Consider the following 19,649-nt stretch of genomic DNA (forward strand, 5'->3'; position numbering starts at 1 on the left):
ACAGAGATATAGACTAATGGAACAGAACAGAGTCCTCAGAAATAATACCACACATCTACAACCATCTGATCTTTGACAAACCTGACAAAAACATGAAATGGGGAAAGGATTCCCTATTTAATAAATGGTGCTGGGAAAACTGGCTAGCCATATGTAGAAAGCTGAAACTGGATCCCTTCCTTACACCTTATACAAAAATTAACTCAAGATGGATTAAAGACTTACATGTTAGACCTAAAACCATAAAAACCCTAGAAGAAAACCTAGGCAATACCATTCAGGAGATAGGCATGGGTAAGGACTTCATGTCTAAAACACCAAAAGCAATGGCAACAAAAGCCAAAATTGACAAATGGGATCTAATTAAACTAAAGAGCTCCTGCACAGCAAAAGAAACTACCATCAGAGTGAACAGGCAACCTAAAGAATGGGAGAAAATTTTTGCAATCTACCCATCTGACAAAGGGCTACTACCCAGAATCTACAAAGAACTCAAACAAATTTCCAAGAAAAAAACAACCCCATCAAAAAGTGAGTGAAGGATATGAACAGACACTTCTCAAAAGAAGACATTTATGCAGCCAACAGACACATGAAAAAATGCTCATCATCACTGGCCATCAGAGAAATGCAAATCAAAACCACAATGAGATACCATCTCACACCAGTTAGAATGGCGATCATTAAAAAATCAGGAAACAACAGGTGCTGGAGAGGATGTGGAGAAACAGGAACACTTTTACACTGTTGGTGGGACTGTAAACTAGTTCAACCATTGTGGAAGACAGTGTGGTGATTCCTCAGGGATCTAGAACTAGAAATACCATTTGACCCAGCCATCCCATTACAGGGTATATACCCAAAGGATTACAAATCTTGGTGCTATAAAGACACATGCACACGTATGTTTACTGCAACACTATTCACGATAGCAAAGACTTGGAACCAACCCAAATGTTCATCAATGATAGACTTGATTAAGGAAATGTGGCACATATACACCATGGAATACTATGCAGCCATAAAAAAAGGATGAGTTCATGTCCTTTGTAGGGACATGGATGAAGCTGGAAACCATCATTCTCAGCAAACTATCCCAAGGACAAAAAAACCAAACACTGCATGTTCTCACTCATAGGTGGGAATTGAACAATGAGAACACTTGGACACAGGGAAGGGAACATCACACACCCAGGCCCGTTGTGGGGTGGTAGAAGGGGGGAGGGATAGCATTAGGAGATATACCTAATGTAAATGATGAGTTAATGGATGCAGCACACCAACATGGCGCGTGTATACATATGTAACAAACTTGCACGTTGTGCACATTTACCCTAGAACTTAAAGTATAAAAGTAAAAGAAAAAAAAAGTTGACCATATGTTGAGTCAAAGCAAATATCAACAAATTTCAAGACGCTGAAATAATTAGAAATATGTAATTTTATCTGGTGGATATAACCTAGATATCAGTACAAAAAATAAACTAGAAAATCCCCCTGCCCCCCAAAAAAAAGAAAAAATCAAAGTAAGTGATGAAGAAAAATATCACCAAAAGAAATTGAACATTAACATTATGTGGTTCTATAACCTGTAATATTGGTGGTAATTATTTTTTTAATTTGTTGGGATGCTAGTTAAGTTGATAGTGTGACTTTTCTGTGAGAAAACAAAACAGTGTAAATGAGCAGATAAACGACTCAGTAAAATTTTATAGGGTTGGAGTTTTATAGAGAATCACGGGAAAGTAAAAGAAGAAAGGACGAAAAGACAATAACAAGAAACTGTTCCTTTATCTGAATGGGTGAGTGATATAGGCTGGAAAGAGTCTATGAATCCAGGAGATGATGCTAAGATTGGGAGTGAATAAAAAGACGAAAGTTCTGGAGGTATATGTGCACGTGAAGTAATCAAGAATGTGAAGCTTTGGAAGCGAGTAAGATAATTAATATTTGCAATTGAAAGAGAGAGAACTTCATGTCAATGTCAGGTCTAGAAGTTGATCTTTGGTGTGGCATAGTTGGAGTGTCGGTGAAGGTCATAAGAGCTATGGTTAAGGAATTCTGAATTAAGGGTGGAAGATGGTTTTTTCCCAAAAGACATAGAGATAACTTAGCACAATGACAAGATCTGAGGTAGAGGAGAATATTGAGACAGTACCTGAGTCAATGCTGAATATCAGGGCAAGACTTTGAGGTTAATATTTGACAAAAGAAAAGAGGGAGGCACAACCCGATATCATAAAATTCAAAGAAGGAGAAATGTTTTATAAGGATGAATAATTAATATTTTGGAAGCTACAAAGCTGGAAAAGTAGATATAAACACATTCTAATGATATCATGGTATGATCTATATGGGAAATGGGTAGGATTCACTAGCAAGAGCTACAGGGAAGTGAGGCTAGAGAAAATCTAGACTTCCCAGATACTACACTCTTCTGTTTTTCTTCTTGCTTCCATGGGTGATTCTTCTCAGTCTCTTTTGAGCATCTTCTTTTGCTTTTGCTTTAAATGTTGCCACATACTCTCTAAAAAAGAAATCTCTGTTGCATTTAATTCAACTAGTCATTTTATAGAAACATGTTTGTCTACTAGTTTATTGTAAGCATATTTCTTATCAGATTATAAAATATAAATCAAAATATTTACATATACAAGATTTTAGTTTCTGATATTATCAATGTTAAGAAAAAGAAGATGTATGGAAGTACTTCTGATTCTAATATTAGATATTAGAGCATATTTTAGGGATTGTTGGATATTTTCTGATGAATTGTATAGGATTTTATAACTCACATGTAGGTCTTGTTGGTGAATACTTTTATTTGTTTCCTGAACATATTGACCTTCAACTCCTCTTTCAGTAAAAGCCACTGTTTAAAATATCCTCTGGGAAAAAATGTATGAGTGTGTGTGTGTGTGTGTGTGTGTGTAAATGCTAGTTTTATATTTAATGTGTAAATGTTAATTTCATACAAAATTAGCATTTAATGTATAAGTATTAAAATGTAATACCTTCTATGAAGCACTTTATTTTCAGACACTAAAAATAACTGTTTTGTTGTGTTGGTAACAAGTACTCATATAGTAAGTAAATTAGGCTGCTCTGGCTACCATAACGAAATACTATGGGCTGGGTGGTTTAAAAAGCAAAAATTGTCTTTTTCCCCAGTTCTGGATTATGAAAAATCTCAGATAAAGGTCCCCAGAATCTGTTCCTGGCTAGGACTCTTCTTTTACTAGCTTGTAGATAGCCAGCCACCTTTTCCCTGTGTTCTCAGGACCTTTCTTCAGTGAGTGCTCCAGGGGAGAGAGATAGCTAGCTCCCTGAAGTCTTCTGACATGGACACTAATCCTATTCGATCAGGGCCCCACTCTTATGACCTCTTTTAACCTAAAGACACCATCACCCCATAACTGCACACGGAGATTATGGCTCCAACTTATGAATTTAGGTGTAATGAGAAAAACATTTGGTCAATAACAATGAGTGAAGCTGCTGTTTATTTAGATCTACACAGTAGTTTCTTGAATATATTTTAGTCAGTGGCACAGCCTTACCAATCATTCCCAATGCAGGGGTACTAATCCATAAAAGAATGTCTAACCTAGACTTTTGTACCTGTTACAAAAGCTATATGACTCCCTGGGATCTGTTTGTTGGGATTTTATTAGATATGGAATAGTAGCACAGAAGTTGGAACCTCCAGATCTTCCTCAGAGAGGCAGGATGATGGGTGAGATCAAGAAGAAAGAGTGGCTCTCAAGCTGAGACTTGATCAATTAAAAAAATGAAAAACAATGCATAATGAGAATAGCTTGGACAATATAAGGAGTCTGGAAGGCCATGACACACCTGGGGGTAGAAGTAAGTTTCCTGTGATAGTACCATCTTATATGTGCACTAGACTAGCAGGCAGGAAATATGAACAAACAGCTCAGATTAGGACATACTGAATCATGAAGGGACATTTATGCCATAACAAAACTTAATATCTTAATATCCAATGAAAAAATAATAATTTTCATTTCAAAATGAAAATCTTATCATCTGATTCCCCTGCCACTTTATGGATACATTAGTGCTCCTTATAGTTTCTTTTGGCTTTGTTTTATATGTCTGTATTTCCTTCTGGGCTGTGGGATGCTCGATGACAGGGACTGCAGATTTGCATCCTCAGTTTGTCACCTGGTACATAGTAGGGAACCAACCAATGTTCCTTTAAAGATTTTGGAATTAGATGAACACCAAGTTCATTTTCATTGATGAGATTTTTCAATACTATAATTATAATTTCTAAGAACTCTTGGAGGATAAGATAATCAGAGGTGAAACTGGTTTTAAAATTGCATTTCATACTAATGAAGACCCTTCTGAGAAGGGTTTTTATGCTGGGCGGGGTGGGAGGTAGTGTTCAGAAAATATTCCTTCTGTTTTTTTTTTTTTCCCCAGTCAGCATCCAATGTTTGTTTACTCCGTGCACACAGTCTAATCACTAGCATTTATTTAAGTCTTCAAGTAACTGAATCCTCAGAGCAGGGCTGTTTAGCTCACTTGAATGATATTTCAGAGGCTTGTTTTCTTCATCTATATCACATTAATTTTGAATATGAAGGGCTAAATACATGTTACATAACCTTCTATGTACTTTTGCTTGAATATATGTGGACTTTACTCATTTATAAATGTGGCCCACGTTTTCCTAGGAAATTCAGAAAATTGTTCAATAATGAAATAATTTCTTTGTTTTCCTTCTAGATAACGTGAAAGAGGATAAATTCAAATGGAATCTAACTACACGTTCCCATCATGGTAATGTTTTTAAGTTATTATTTTGATCTGCATTGCAAATACCTGATAATATAAAATGCAGTTACCAGGCTTCTTAAAGATAGGCCAATACAGAACAAATCATGTGGTTTAACAGTTCTAATATAATAAAATGCAACAAAATCATTTCATTTCTTTTACTAATGATGCATCAAAGCAACTACTTTGCCCATCCATTATCAATTTATACATGCGCTAAGAAATACTTAATAATTAAAACCAAATACTAGGTTGGGCACAGTGGCTCACAGCTGTAGTCCCAGTACTGTGGGAGGCTGAGGTAGGTGGATCCTTTGAGCCCAGGAGTTTGAGACCAACCTGGACAACATGGCAAAACCCTGTCTCTACAAAAACAAAACAAAACAAAAACAAAAACAAAAGTCAAAACTTAGCGGGGCATGTAGGCATGTGTCTGTGATCCCAGCTCATTGGGAGGCTGAGGCAGGAGGATCACTTGAGCCCAGGAGTTGGAGGTTGCAGTGAGCTGGGATCATGCCACTATACAACAAGACCCTGTCTCAAAAATCAAACAAACAAAAATCCAAATAGTAGATAGTGATTACATTTAATAGGTATTTGTGATCATATAAGTTATTTGGCACCAACTGTTTTTGTGTATACTTGTGTATCTGTAGGAGTATAAACATTTATATATGCTAGAATAACTATGTGGAGCCTTTATTCAAGATTCCCGTCACAAAAATGTGCAACAGAACAAGAATCATTTTGCCTTAAGCCAATGAGCTAACCATAAGCTATATAGTTCAAATGCAATTTCTGAAGATTTATCATTTACATTTGAAAACCTTGGACTGGGAGATTTTTCCTTCAGCTCAATTTTGGCCCAGCACACTTCCCATCACTCCAGATCACAATGAGTATCCTGTATAGATGAAAGATGATTCCAATACGTCTACGGTTTAGGTCTCAGTAAATTCATACTTACTCTAAAAGATGTAATGTTTGCCAAAAATAGGACATTGGTACATCATTGTATTTTGCTCATAGACTTCTCAAAGTGTTTTACAGTTTCTGTATGTACAGCTTTGTGTTTACTTTTCCACGACCTGGGCATATCATTGCTTTCAGGATTCAAAGGGATGTGGTCCTGTTTGGAAGTGGCAGAGGCATGTGTAGGGGATGTGGTCTGTAATGCACAGTTGGCCTCTTACCTTAAAGCTTGCTCAGCAAATGGAAATCCGTGTGATGTGAAACAGTGCCAAGCAGCAATACGGTTCTTCTATCAAAATATACCTTTTAACATTGCCCAGATGTTGGCTTTTTGTGACTGTGCTCAATCTGATATACCTTGTCAGCAGTCCAAAGAAGCTCTTCACAGCAAGACATGTGCAGTGAACTTGGTTCCACCCCCTACTTGCCTCAGTGTAATTCGCAGCTGCCAAAATGATGAATTATGCAGGTGGGTAAAAACACTCATACCTTACTTTCTTATTTCGGCACCTTATTTGTTATAGTCCAGTCCTAACACTTGATCTCATTACATTAGCTAGAGTTCCCACCATCATCCAACATAGTGCAAATAAAACCAGACAATTAATATTTTTGGAATCTGTGGTACATATGCACTATCATCTTTGAAATTCAAATGCAGAGTAGATTTTTGAAATAAAAAATCAGCATGTCAAAATATGGTAGCCATGAAATAATATTATAAAAATTATGTATTCAAGTTAGACTAATGAATTGGTTAATAGACCTGACTTACATATCAGCTTTTTAATTTTTTTTGTTGTTTGTTTAATTATATAAGGCTGTTACAAATTTATTATTTTGGCAAGGAGACTTTTCAAACTTTGAAATAAATTCTTTCTGTCTTAGGCTGGAGATCAGGAAGAAGAAGGTAGCACAAATACTCACATGAGTGGTGCAAAGTCAGAGATAACCAGGTCCACACACATTTGTGTCTTTTCACAATGTCAGGCTTTAATACTGTTCAATCACAAAAGCCACAAGCTACATGGAGTTCCCAAGGAGGCAGTTCTCCTTAGTACTTCTCATTCACTTTGTTTTCAGAGCCATGGGTACACAGGCTCAAGCCACTCCACAAATCAGTCAATATTGCAAACCATACATAATAATATACTTAATATATAAGGGTTATAGGTTAAACATTCCACAACAAAGTAACATTTAATATTAAGAGAAAAGGGTTAATGAACAAGTCCAGGAAGAGTGACAAAAAGAAAGATTCTTCTGGTCTTATCTGGGCTGTCCATTGATCTTGCAAGGAAGAGTCTGATGTGGGGAGAATTGTTGGCAGCAGATGCTGGGTGCTTATGAGCGACAGCAAGATGGTGTCAGGTAAGATGGCCATTTTGAGCTGCTGAAGTCCTACTCTCTTTATGGCCACAGAGTCCTCTTGAGAGGACTGATAGTGGAAGAGAATGCTTGTTTATGTCCTTATTTGGTTGGATGCAGTATTTTTTATTTAGCAAAATATTTTGTTCCTGTTGGAAAAGTACCGTATGAAATCTAAGATGGAGTCTTTTTTGGAGTTACTTATGTCAAGGATGCTCTATACAAGTAGGATTTGGACATCCCTAGCACACATGTATGCCATGACCATAGAAATGTATTCATTCTCCTCTTTCTAACCTCGCACCTTTAATTATTGGGGGAGTAATGTTAGTCGTTTATTTATTAATTCAAAAAAAATTTATCAAGCACCTACTACTACTCTAGGCAATGGCGAATAAGGAAAACAAATGCCTATGGATCTTAAAGTCCAGAGAGAAGACAGATATTAAATTAAAAATGTATGTGTTGTTTTAAGGCAAACAACACTAGGCAAACAGTAGATACTGAGAGAGGAGATACTAAGCAAACTGACCAGCCAGTGCTTAGGAAAACATGTATGTGGCATTTTAGAAAAGCAGTGAGGGTAGAGTGTGCAAAGGGGAGAGAAATAGGGGCGAGATAAGAGAGTTAATTGAGTGGGTGTGAACAGGCCTATATCATATAAGGGCTTGAAGGACACTGCCTAGGGCTTCGGACATGTAGGTGGCTTAGTGTGTGATTTGTCATATTTGTCCCCTTGTTTCAACTACTAGCAAAAAAACACAAAAAGTAATGATATCAACTTCCTGAAGGTTCTTAGTAAAATTCTCTCTTTCAGCTTTTTAACTATGTCTACTCTTATTTTCAGTCACTCTAACTGGCAAAGTAGTTCCAGATCTTGTAAACATTTGTTAAAAAGAACTGCTTCCCTATAGCACACTTTCTATGAAATAAGTGGTAAAGAGCTAAGCAGAGTCCTAGAACATTGACATATTTCGTCAACTTATCACATAGGATATCAAGGTTCTTAAAATTGTATTCAAGAATTTTTCATGCAAATGTGTGTCAGTTATTTTAAGGCTTATTATTTATTTTTCTTGAGTGAATAATAAAGGCAGTGACAAAATACGTTTTATAATGCAATTTAGGTTTTTCAAACTCATTTATCATCTCAAAAATCCTTATTAGAGAAATACTACATTTCATTGATTCTAAGATGCGATTTCTTTTTACACATTTTAACATCTCTGACATATTTTAAATAAATTTTTAAGGTCAATAACAAAGACATTTGTCATAATTTAAGTTCCAGCAGGTGTTTTTTGTTGTTATTGTTGTTGTACATAAAATAATGGTATCTTCTGAAATCAATGAAATATCAAACACATGTGATTACACTACTTTTCTCACCTCAAATGAACTAAAACTATTACTATTCTGCCTTTCTAACTATCATATTCCTACATCAACAATGAAACCTAATAATATTTTAACCAGCCAGGGCCAGGGGCACCATTGTTTCAATAGCAAAATCACTATAAAAATATCAGATTTATTCACAGGTGGGTACCCAGCTTTGCCTGAATCCAGTGCCAGGGCTTTAGAGGTGCTATCTAATTATCTGGAAGCCATTAGCATTCAACCTTCAAAGCATGGTATTTCTGAGCATCCACATCAAAGAAAATATTTTAATAGCAAGTGATGGCTCTGCTGCTATAGTTCTTGAGAATTCCTGTGATAGACTCTGAAGCACACACTCTTACACTAACCTCCCCTTGGTATCAACACCTTCTCAGATGGACTGGCACAGAGTTGATGATTTTCCTCAATAAGGACCCCCAGCTTTAACCACCTTTTCAAAATGTTTGGTGTGGGGTCTGGAGTGGGATAAGCACTCAAAAAACGTCATCTCCCTTCCTCTCACTTTTGAATATTGTACACTTAATTTTTATATTTTAGTATACATATATGTATTTCTTCTCATGTAATTTCTTTCTTAGATTAGTTCAAGTGTAAGGACTGTGTGTCTTCAATTTCCTTTCACTATGTGCAAATAGTCCCTTAATCAGTACTTTATAGAGTTGATGGAAATGTTATATAATATTAGTAGTCAATGTGAAAAGACAAATCCTATCATTTTCCTGAGCATATTTTGCCTTAGGGAGATTTCCAGCATTTATATTAAATTATTGTTAATGTAATTCAGATGAAAAACAAATCTCCAAATGGAAAACCACTTCTTCAATGAGAATATTAAGCCCCTTATGATACTTACCTTTTTTGCAGAAGAGCCTGTACATAGGCAAAACAGGGCACTTCAGTTTTAAAATACAATTTCTGTCCCTGTTCCAAATTTTTCAATTCACGATGGGCTTTGAAATTCCTTTATTTTTTAACAGCCAAAGAGAACAATTTAAGGGCCATTTCTCAATTACCTTTCTCTAGTACAGACACCCTCTGGGAGGTGAGATTATGCCTTGCCAATTTCACAAAAGTCTGGGTATTTACAGAAAATTATAATACATTATATTTTTATATATTAACTTAAAAAAGTAATGACAAGGTATTTGCTTAGAAAATATTCTAAATACTTTTAAATATGCATGTATTCTTTATTTAGTTGATTTAAAACAGATGACATCATATTATATACTTCTCTATACATTGTTTTTGTTATTTTTCCCTAAATGTGGATTAAAGATCTTTCCATAATTGCATACAAGAAAATTCACACATCAGGGTCTGTTAGGGAGTCGGAGGGGGAGCGGAGGGAACTTAGAGGACAGGTCAATAGGTGCAGCAAACAACCATGGCTCATGCATACCTATGTAATAAACCTGCACGTTCTGCACATCTATCTCATTTTTCTTAGAATAAATTAAAAAAAAATCTCAAATGTTTGAACGGCTATAGAGTATGCCATTACGTGGATGTAGCTTAATTAATTTGCTTAGTCTTTTTTGGACATTTAGACATATTCCAAGTATCTTATTTTATTTGTAGCTATTGTAAATGGGACTACTTTGAAGATTTGTTTTTCAGATTGTTTGCTGTTAGCATATAGAAATGCTACTGATTTTTGTATGTTAATTTTATATCTTGCAACTTTACTGAATTTGTTGATCAGTTCTAAGTGTTCCTTGGTGGAGTCTTTGGGTCTTTTCAAATATAAAATTATATAATCTGCAAACAAATTTTTCTACCTTTCTAATTTGGATGCCCCCCTTTTCTTTTCCCTCTCTTGTCTAATTGCTGGGCTAGGACTTCCAGCACTATGTTGAATAATAGTGATGAAAGTAGGCATCCTTGTCTCATTATAGATCATAGAGGAAAAGCTTTCAGTTTTTCCCCATTCTATATGATACTAGCTATTGGTCTGCTCTGTCATATATGGCATTTATTCTGTTGAGGTATATTCCGTCTATATCCTGGTTTTGAGGCTTTTATCATGAAGGAATGTAGAGAACTTTAGCAAATGCTTTTTCAGAATCAATTGAAAGGATCATGTTTTATGTCCTTCATTTTGTTGATATGATGTATCAAACTGATTGATTTTCATACATTGAACCATCCTTGTATCACTAGGATAAATCCCACGTGGTCATGATGAAAAATCTTACTGTGTTGTTGCATTTGGTTTGCTAGGATTTTGTTGAGGATTTTTGCATTAATGTTCTTCCAGAAAATTGGCCTGTAGTTTACTTTCCTTGGTATGTCTTGTCTGGTTTTGGTGTTAGGGTGATACTGGCCTCAAAGAATGAGTTTGGAAGTATTCCCTCCTCTATTGTTGGAAATATTTTTAGTAGAATTGGTATTAGTTCCTCTCTAAGTGTTTGGTAAAATTCAGCATCATGTCTCAGGTTTTCCCTTGCTGGGAGACTTTCTATTACAGCTTCGATCTCATTACTTGTTATCGGTCTGTTCAGGATTTGGATTTCTTTATAGTTCAATCTTGGTAGGTTGTATGTGTCTACAAATTTATTCACTTATCCATTTTAGATTTTCTGATGTATTGGCATATATTTTCTCATAGAAGGCTCCAATGATCCTTTGAATTTCTGTGGCATCATTTGTAATGTTTCCTTTTTAATCTCTGATTTCATTTATTGGGGTCTTCTGTCTCTTTTTATTAGCCTAGCTGATGGTTTGGAGATTTTATCTTTCCGAAAGACCAACTTTTCATTTTGTTAATCTTTTGAATTTTTTTGTTTCACTTTCATTGATTTCTGCTCTGATGTTTATTTTCTACTATTAATTTTGGGTTCAGTTTGCTCTTGCTTGTCTAGTTCTTTAAGATGCGTTGCTAAGTTGTTTATTTGAAGTTTTTCTACTTTTTTGATGTAGGTGCTTATTTCTATAAACTTTTCTCTTAATACTGCTTTTTCCATATCCCATAGGTTTTGGTATGTTGTTCTTCCATTTTCATTGTTTTAATACACCTCTAAATTTTACTCTTAATTTCTTTATTTGCACATTGGCCAATCAGGAGCATATTGTTTAATTTCCATGTATTTGTATAGTTTTCAAAGTTCCTCTTGTCATTGATTTCTAGTTTTATTCCATTGTCATCAGAGAAAATATTTGATATGATTTCAATTTTTTGAAAATTTTAAGACTTGCTTTTTAGCTAACATATGGGTTACCATTGACAACGATCTGTGTGCTGAGGAGAATAATGTGTATTCTTCAGCTGTTGTATGAAATGTCCTGTAAATATCTATTAGGTACATTTTATCTATAGTGCAGATTAAGACTGATGTTTCTTTGTTGATTTTCTGTCTGAATGATCTGTCCAATGCTGAAAGTGAGATGTTGAAGTCTCTCTCTTTAGGTCTAATACTATTTGCTTTACATGTCTAGGTAGTGCAGTGTTGGGTGCATATATATTTACAATTGTTATATCTTCTTGCTGAGTTGAATCTGTTATCATTATATAATCACCTTCTTTATCTCTTTTTATAGTTTTTTTCTTGAAATCTATTTTGTCTAATTAAAGTATAGCTACTCCTGCTTCTTTTTTTGGTTCCATTGGCATAGAATATCTTTTTCCATCCCTTTATTTTTCAATCTATGTGTTTCTTTATAGATGATGTATGCTTCTTAGAGGTAATAGATCATTGGCTCTTTTTATTTTTAATCTGTTTAATCCATTCAGCCATACTATGTCTTTTAATTGGAGACTTTAGTCCATTTACATTTCAAATAATTTTGGAATCCAGTGTACCAAAGTAGTATTTTATTTTTAATTAAATATTCTTTAGTTCATCATTTTGGCAAAATTTCATGGTGTTTTTCCTGAGTGAAAATTTATCTACTTATGTATAAGTAGATAAACCATGCAATTTAAACTTAGTAAAACATATTTAAAATTAATAAATAGCATATAGGTACAGATATAGTCTCTATCTGAATGACAATCAATACTTCCAAAACTTACATTTAGAAGATATCTTATATGTAACCCTTAACAGCATTGAAGGAATATGTTTGTTCTTCTGGGCTAATAATTACATGTTCAGAAAATTTGCAGTATTTCCTTTATTATAAATTTGATATACATGAATTAATCTTCATTATTATATTTAAAAGCTTATCCTTTAAGATGACTTAAATATTTAATTATTAAAAACAATGTGACTTTGGTTTTTTAACATACCAGCATCCATGTGGACAAATAACTTCATGAAAATGTCATGTACTTATAGGGCTTTCATACATGTTTGATGTCAACCTATTCAAGAAAGAGTAAAAAGCAATTTTAAGTGACAAATATTAAATTGAAAGAATTTTATTCTTGCATTCATTAATAAAAATATGTTCTTATTGTAAAAAAAATTCAAAAATGAAATTAGTGTACATTATCCAGACTTTTATTCAATTTTATTATAGCGATAATCAAATACATACAGAAATCTTATACCTCACAACATATTGTAAATTCTAATTAGTCTGTTTAGTCTCTTGAGAAAGTATAAAGCACCTCCCATCCTGTGGGATAATTGACTTGAAAGGTCAAATACCTTATTTGAAATCACTTGGTGTGACACAGTGGCCAAAGGCTAGCCACAAAACTATATTCGGAATAAAAAATTGCCAATAAATCTCTGAAGCAGTTCATGCCTCAAATCGTCATACATTGGAATAAAATTAGTAATAAAGGAAAATCCATCCGTGGAATCCTCAAATTAACCGCTGTCTTTCATCACAAAAAAGGGACAATAATTCACAAGATTACTCTACAATTTCTTCCACACTCCCTATGGTGATTTTTCAAATTATAAATTTACTTTTCAACTATGTACTGGCATCTTGAAGGCATTGTGTTCTATGTCTTTCATTAGGTGAGGGGGGATCACATGTTAATGTGAAATAATACTATTCAAAACTAATTATTTTTCTTCACTCTTTCTCTAGGAGGCACTATAGAACATTTCAGTCAAAATGCTGGCAGCGTGTGACTAGAAAGTGCCATGAAGATGAGAATTGCATTAGCGCCTTAAGCAAACAGGATCTCACTTGTTCAGGAAGTGATGACTGCAAAGCTGCTTACATAGATATCCTTGGGACGGTCCTTCAAGTGCAATGTACCTGTAGGACCATTACACAAAGTGAGGAATCTTTGTGTAAGATTTTCCAGCACATGCTTCATAGAAAATCATGTTTCAGTAAGTTCCCCAACTAAAATTATCTATCTATCTATCTATCTATCTATCTATCTATCTATCTATCTATCATCTATCTATCTATTTTGTTTTTGCCTGTACAGTAAAATAGGTAATCCAGCACAGACATTTTTGTGTTTGGTATTGCATTTGAAAATTTGCTTTCTGATTATGTTCTGTGTATTTGCTATTTTACTCACTTACTTGAAAATAGTACATTTTAAAAACTTGTATGATAGGTCACTCTTAATTATCATTTATTGATTTCAATATCAAAAGCATAGAAGGTTTATTCTGTCAGATAAATGGATATATCAAGTATCTATTGCTACGTAACAAACCACAAGTATCTATACTAAGTAACAAAACAATGGCTTAAAACGATAACCATTTATTTGCTCACAATTCTGCACATTGGACTTGGCTCAGCTGGATGGCTCTTCCGATGGTCTTTTGGGGGGTCACTCATGTGCCTATAGTCATCTGGTACCTTTAGGCTCGGCTGAGGCTGTTTGGTCCAAGGTGGTATTAGCAGACACCATTTTCTGGTGTGGTGTGGTTCACTTCAATATGACATCTTCAGCAATATAGCCAAAAACTCTTATGTGGAAGCAGAAGAGTTCCTAATGGCTAAACCCCATAGTGTAGCTGTCTAGTATCTGCTACTGTCACATTTGTAACTATTTCACTGAACAAAGCAAATCACAATGGCCAACCTCAGAATCACTGTGGGAGTGGACTACATAAGGATATGAATATTCAAGGTCAGATTAATCAGGGATCATTACTCTAACAACCTACTATGATTGGCTGTCCTGGCCTATGTACAATATATTTACTCTTCAATTTAGTTTTTCTCCCCTTGGTCTTTAACATGTCTGCTGATCAACCTATAATGATGAGATGGAAAACTTATTTTCCAAAGTTATTGTTTAATTTAGGGACAAGAAAATTGATATTTAGGAATTTAAATAATTTGTTCAGCATCTCAAAGTGAGCTAATGGTCAAGAAGGACTTTCGTGAGTCTTAAGGAAAGAACCTAAGGATGTGATCATGTAATAATTCAAAACCTCTCTATTATCCATCTTCAGGGTTAGACCATGCAACCTTCGACGTCCCCAAACTTCCCCAGGCCCCTACCCTTAGATCCCTAGCTGTAACTACCATATCTGCAGGTACTGTTTCTAGAAGGAAGTAATGGATATTTACCGTTTCATAGCAAACCAAATCTTTATATTTATTGAAAATGTTTGACAGACATAGATCTATATCTACATCTATATCTATATCTGTATCTATATCTATATACAGATGCATATTTACACATTTATATTTCTATTTTTCTTTACAGATACTTAGGAGATGCACATTAGCCAATGTGATAAAAATTGTGATTTGTTGTATATTATGTAATAGGCATACAGCTCAGAGTTTATGGTTTTGATTTCGACAGTGTTTTCTGTGGAATATCCACAATTTCTATAATTAACACTACAGATATATTTCAACTGAAATCACGATACAGAGAAGAATTGAAGTGTTCTATAAGTCATATTCTCTAATTTTCCTCTCTTATTAACATTAGTTCTGTTGAAACTGAAAATACTTATAATGAATGGCTCATATGATTACAGCAGGAAAATACCAAATAACCAATTTGGTATTAACCAAATTAAACTTATAGTAATATATACAGTTATATAATAATGGTTATTTATAGGTTCTTTCTAATATTACAAGGTATGAAGAAAAATGTTGATTCTACAGGTTAATAATGATTCAATTTATTTGGCAAAAATTTTCTAAAAATATAGGTCTAAACATCCTAATTCTAGTTCTAAACCTGCTTTTCTCAAATATAATAACAATTGTGTTCAATTTTCATAGTGTTTGCTTACTATAACCTTTTCAGAGCAAAAAATTTGCAGAGGCACTAAAGATAGACATTTAAAAATCCGTAAACATTAAAGTACTATATGAATGCTTTAAAGAATGAAAATTCAAAATGATTTCACTTTTCTTTACTCCCCTAGGAAGAGGAAGTTTTTGCTCCAAATATTACCTACTAAGACTAGGAATTTCAAATGACAGGATTATAGAATTAAAGGAACCTCAAAGGCCTTTGGTCACAGTTCTTGGTAGAATTGTCCCTTGGTATCCATGGGGAATTGGTTCCAGGACTCAGATGGACACCAAAATTTGTTCATGTTCAAGTGCCTGATATAAAATGGTGTAGTATTTGCATATAACCTATGTATATCCTCCCATATACTTTAAATAATATCTAGAATACTTATAATATCTAATACATGATTTTCATATAAATGTCATGTAAATTGTAGTTATAATGTATCTTTTATATTCATATTATATTTTATCATTGTGCTGTTTTTTTAAAATTATTTTTTTCTCTCAAATATTTTGATCCAAAGTTGGTTGAGTCAAGGGGTGCAGAACTCACAGGTATGGAGTGATGACTATACTTGAATTAATAGGAAAAATTCCAAACAAAACCAGAAACCAAATCCTTAGGCCTTGCTAATTCTAACAAATCTTTATCCATTGCCTCAAATATATGAAAGTAGCACAAGGACATTTGCTGAAGGAAGTATGTCTCTCATCATTGCCCCGACTTCTCACATCAGCCTAGCACTCTCATGAATTTTCAAAAGATCGGTCATTACAGTATGTTTCTAAAACCCTTTAGCTTCTGCTTTCTTTATTTGAAAGGGTCAGAACTGAGTGGAACTGAGAGGACTGTGAAGGGAGGCTTTTCAGTTTGTCACATTTGCTTAATTAAATGCATTGTTTCTCAAACTCATTTGAGCTTAGGCCACAGTAAGTAATATATGCTTATATTAGCACTCTACTCTCATTTTTATGCAATATACTCTGTTTGTTAACAATTTTTATTGCTTTATTCTATTGTTCCCCAATGCTGACCAGTACCCACTAAATTATTTTAAGACTTACTAACATGTTGTTCACTGAAGTTTCAAAAACACTTTCTTGGAACAAAAATTTTTCTGGAAATAAATTTATGAGATTAAATAGCTTGCCCAGGGTTCTACATTGGGTGTGGTATAGTCATGACCCTGGCTGGTTGACTTGGAGCCCACTATGTTCTCCTGTTTGTGAAATGACAATGAAAAAAAAAAAAACAGCAACAACAAAACAAAACAAAACAAAAAACTTATATCTGTTCCATATGCTCCAAAGTCCTATTAGTCTGAACTTCGTAGTTCTGTTCTGAGAACTAAGCTTGGAATATGCACTGAAGAGCCCTTATCTGGTCCTGTGTGCAGGACTAGACTCAGGCAGAAGAGCATCCTGAACAAACCATGTATTCTGTCACCAACCTCCACTTACCTACTAACCTATGGATTCACAACAAACTTACTTGTCTGTGATAATCTGTAGCACAGAACAAATTTGTGGCCCTTAGAGCTAATAGGGAAATGAGAGCAATGGAAGAGAGAGAAGTTGGTTAAGAGACAGAGGACCATCAACACGGGAAGGATTAAAGGATCCATTATTGTTTTCAGTCCATTATACCGAAGGAGTGGGAGGGTATACCTTAAGCTGACAGAAATGTTCTTTTTGCATTTCCCAGAGTTTTTTTTTTTTATTTAAATACCAGTTATATAGTCAACTAAAACAGATATGAAATACCGCCATTCTGACCCAAAATATTCAGATCCTCCATGTGGATAATTAAAAGAAAAAGGAGAAAGAAAAGGAGGAAGAGGAAAAGGAAGGGGGAGGAAGGGAGAGGGAAGAGAAAACAGGAAGGAAGAGAAGGAGAAGAAGTAGGAGGAGAGAAAGGAGAGGAGGAGGAGAAGAGGGGAGGAGGGGAGGAAGAAGAGGAAACAGGAAGGAGGAAAAGAACAAGGAGAAGAAGTAGGAGACAAAAGAGGGAAGGTAGAGGAGGAGGAGGAGAAAGAGGATTAAGAAAAAGCAGAAAACGTCTGTTTAGTAAATTCTACAAGAGATGGAAAACATAGCAATACAAAAAAAAAGCATGTGATACATGCTTAGACAAATTTAAAGAATACAGAAATAATCCCATTCTCAAGAGAGAGCCAATGTTCATAAAGTTGGTGTATATTCTTTTGAACTTTTTCTTTACTTGTAATACATACATACTTTGAATACCTTGTACATACCCAAACATGTCTCCTTTACTCTGATACACACACACACACACACACACACACACACACACACACATTTTTTAAGGCAATCAAACTATACTTATTGCTTTACAACTTCCTTTTTAAACTTAAAAAATATATGGTAGACCCATTTCCAAGTATTTACATACATGATAGCTTAATTCTTTTTAAAGATCATATCATATCTTATAGTAGAGCTATATCATAATTGTTAACTAATCTCCTGTTAATGTGGATATTTTGTTTGAATGCAATTATTTTTACAGACATTGCTGCAATAAATGTTATTGCACATATGTACTGGCATTTGAATAGAATAAGTTTCAAATGGTGGAATTACTAGACCATAAGATTTGTGCATTTTTAAATTTGGTAGAAATTGAAAAAAAACAGTTTGTTCCTATTACATTTTAATGAGAAAGTTTCAATATTTTTAATTTGTATTTTTATTATAAATAATATGGAACATCTTTTCAGTGACTTGTTGGAGATATTCTATTTCTTCTTACCTACTCCTATACTGTGCTTAAAATATCCTGCTTCTTTAGTCTCAGTAAATGACACTTTTGTTGCCTGTGTCAGCTGTTTGTGTGGATATGTGAAGACTCATTGATCTGCATACCTCCTTAATGATCCTGATGACAAAGTGATGACCTGGCGGGTCATAGCCTTGGGCTTGGAACTGGACCCTACTATGTGTTATCTGAGTGATGTAAAGAGCAAAGTTTTAAAATCATTTTTTGAATATTCAACCATTCTTCCTCAACTGGATAATTTCCATTGCTTTTTGAAAGGATAATTTTCACTACATGATTAATAGTCAGAAGACAAAATTTATAATATAAATATAATTATGAAAAATAATTATATTTATCATTCGGTTAAAGAAAAATAACATTGTCATGATTTTTTAAGTTCTTTTAAGTGCCTCTCAACATCACATTCTTTTCTTTCCCAATACAGAAATTAGTGTTGATTAATTCCTTGCTTCCCTTTCTAATTTTGCCACATTAAAAAAAATCCGATCGATATATTGTTTAGTTTTTCATATTTTGAGCATTATATAAATGGAATCACATTTTTTTTGCCCTTTAGTATCCTGAAATGAAGCCATGTTGTGATGTAGAACTAGTGACTTATTTTTTCCTGCTATGTAATATTCTATCGCAAATACATCTATTTATTCTATAGCTGGCATATGTTAGGATTTTTCCATTTTAAAAAATTGTAAATAGTGTAGCTTGAGCATCTTAGTACATTTTTCTTGATACACACATGCAAGATATTCTCTAGGGAGCAGTTCTCAATCTTTGCTAAACATGAGAATCATTCAGAGATTAAAAATTCTCATGTCCAATAAACCAATAAAATCACATTATATAATGCCAGGACGTGACAGTAGGACCAGCTTCATAGACATGTGGCCAGTGTAGTTACATAGGCCCTGTGCTCAGAAGAATCCCAGATCTGGGGTTTAAGGCTCTGCAGTCATTGTCGAAGTTCTTAATAATTTTCTTTTGCTTTTGTTTTTGAAATTCAATGAAATAATAAAACACACAAGAGGTGGCTTGGAGCCTCAGCACATGTGTGTTTCTGTGTCTTGCCATTTCGCATCTTCCTAGGGGCAAGCAAGTTCTCAGCTGCCTGCTCCCCATCCTCTGATGCTGGGCCCTGCCCAACACC

General features: G+C 34.4%; 1 protein-coding gene across 1 annotated transcript in view; it reads left to right on the forward strand.

The window, feature by feature from the left end:
- GFRAL (GDNF family receptor alpha like) overlaps positions 1-19,649 on the forward strand; it is a 68,654-nt gene that overhangs the window by 17,865 nt on the left and 31,140 nt on the right. Inside the window, exons 4-6 of the mRNA XM_003828933.5 lie at positions 4,759-4,812; positions 5,920-6,250; positions 13,543-13,793. Of these exons, the coding sequence (XP_003828981.3) occupies positions 4,759-4,812; positions 5,920-6,250; positions 13,543-13,793 (636 nt within the window). The remainder of the gene's footprint in view (positions 1-4,758; positions 4,813-5,919; positions 6,251-13,542; positions 13,794-19,649) is intronic.

Source organism: Pan paniscus, chromosome 5 (genome assembly GCF_029289425.2).
Source record: "Pan paniscus chromosome 5, NHGRI_mPanPan1-v2.0_pri, whole genome shotgun sequence".
Lineage (NCBI taxonomy): Eukaryota > Metazoa > Chordata > Mammalia > Primates > Hominidae > Pan > Pan paniscus.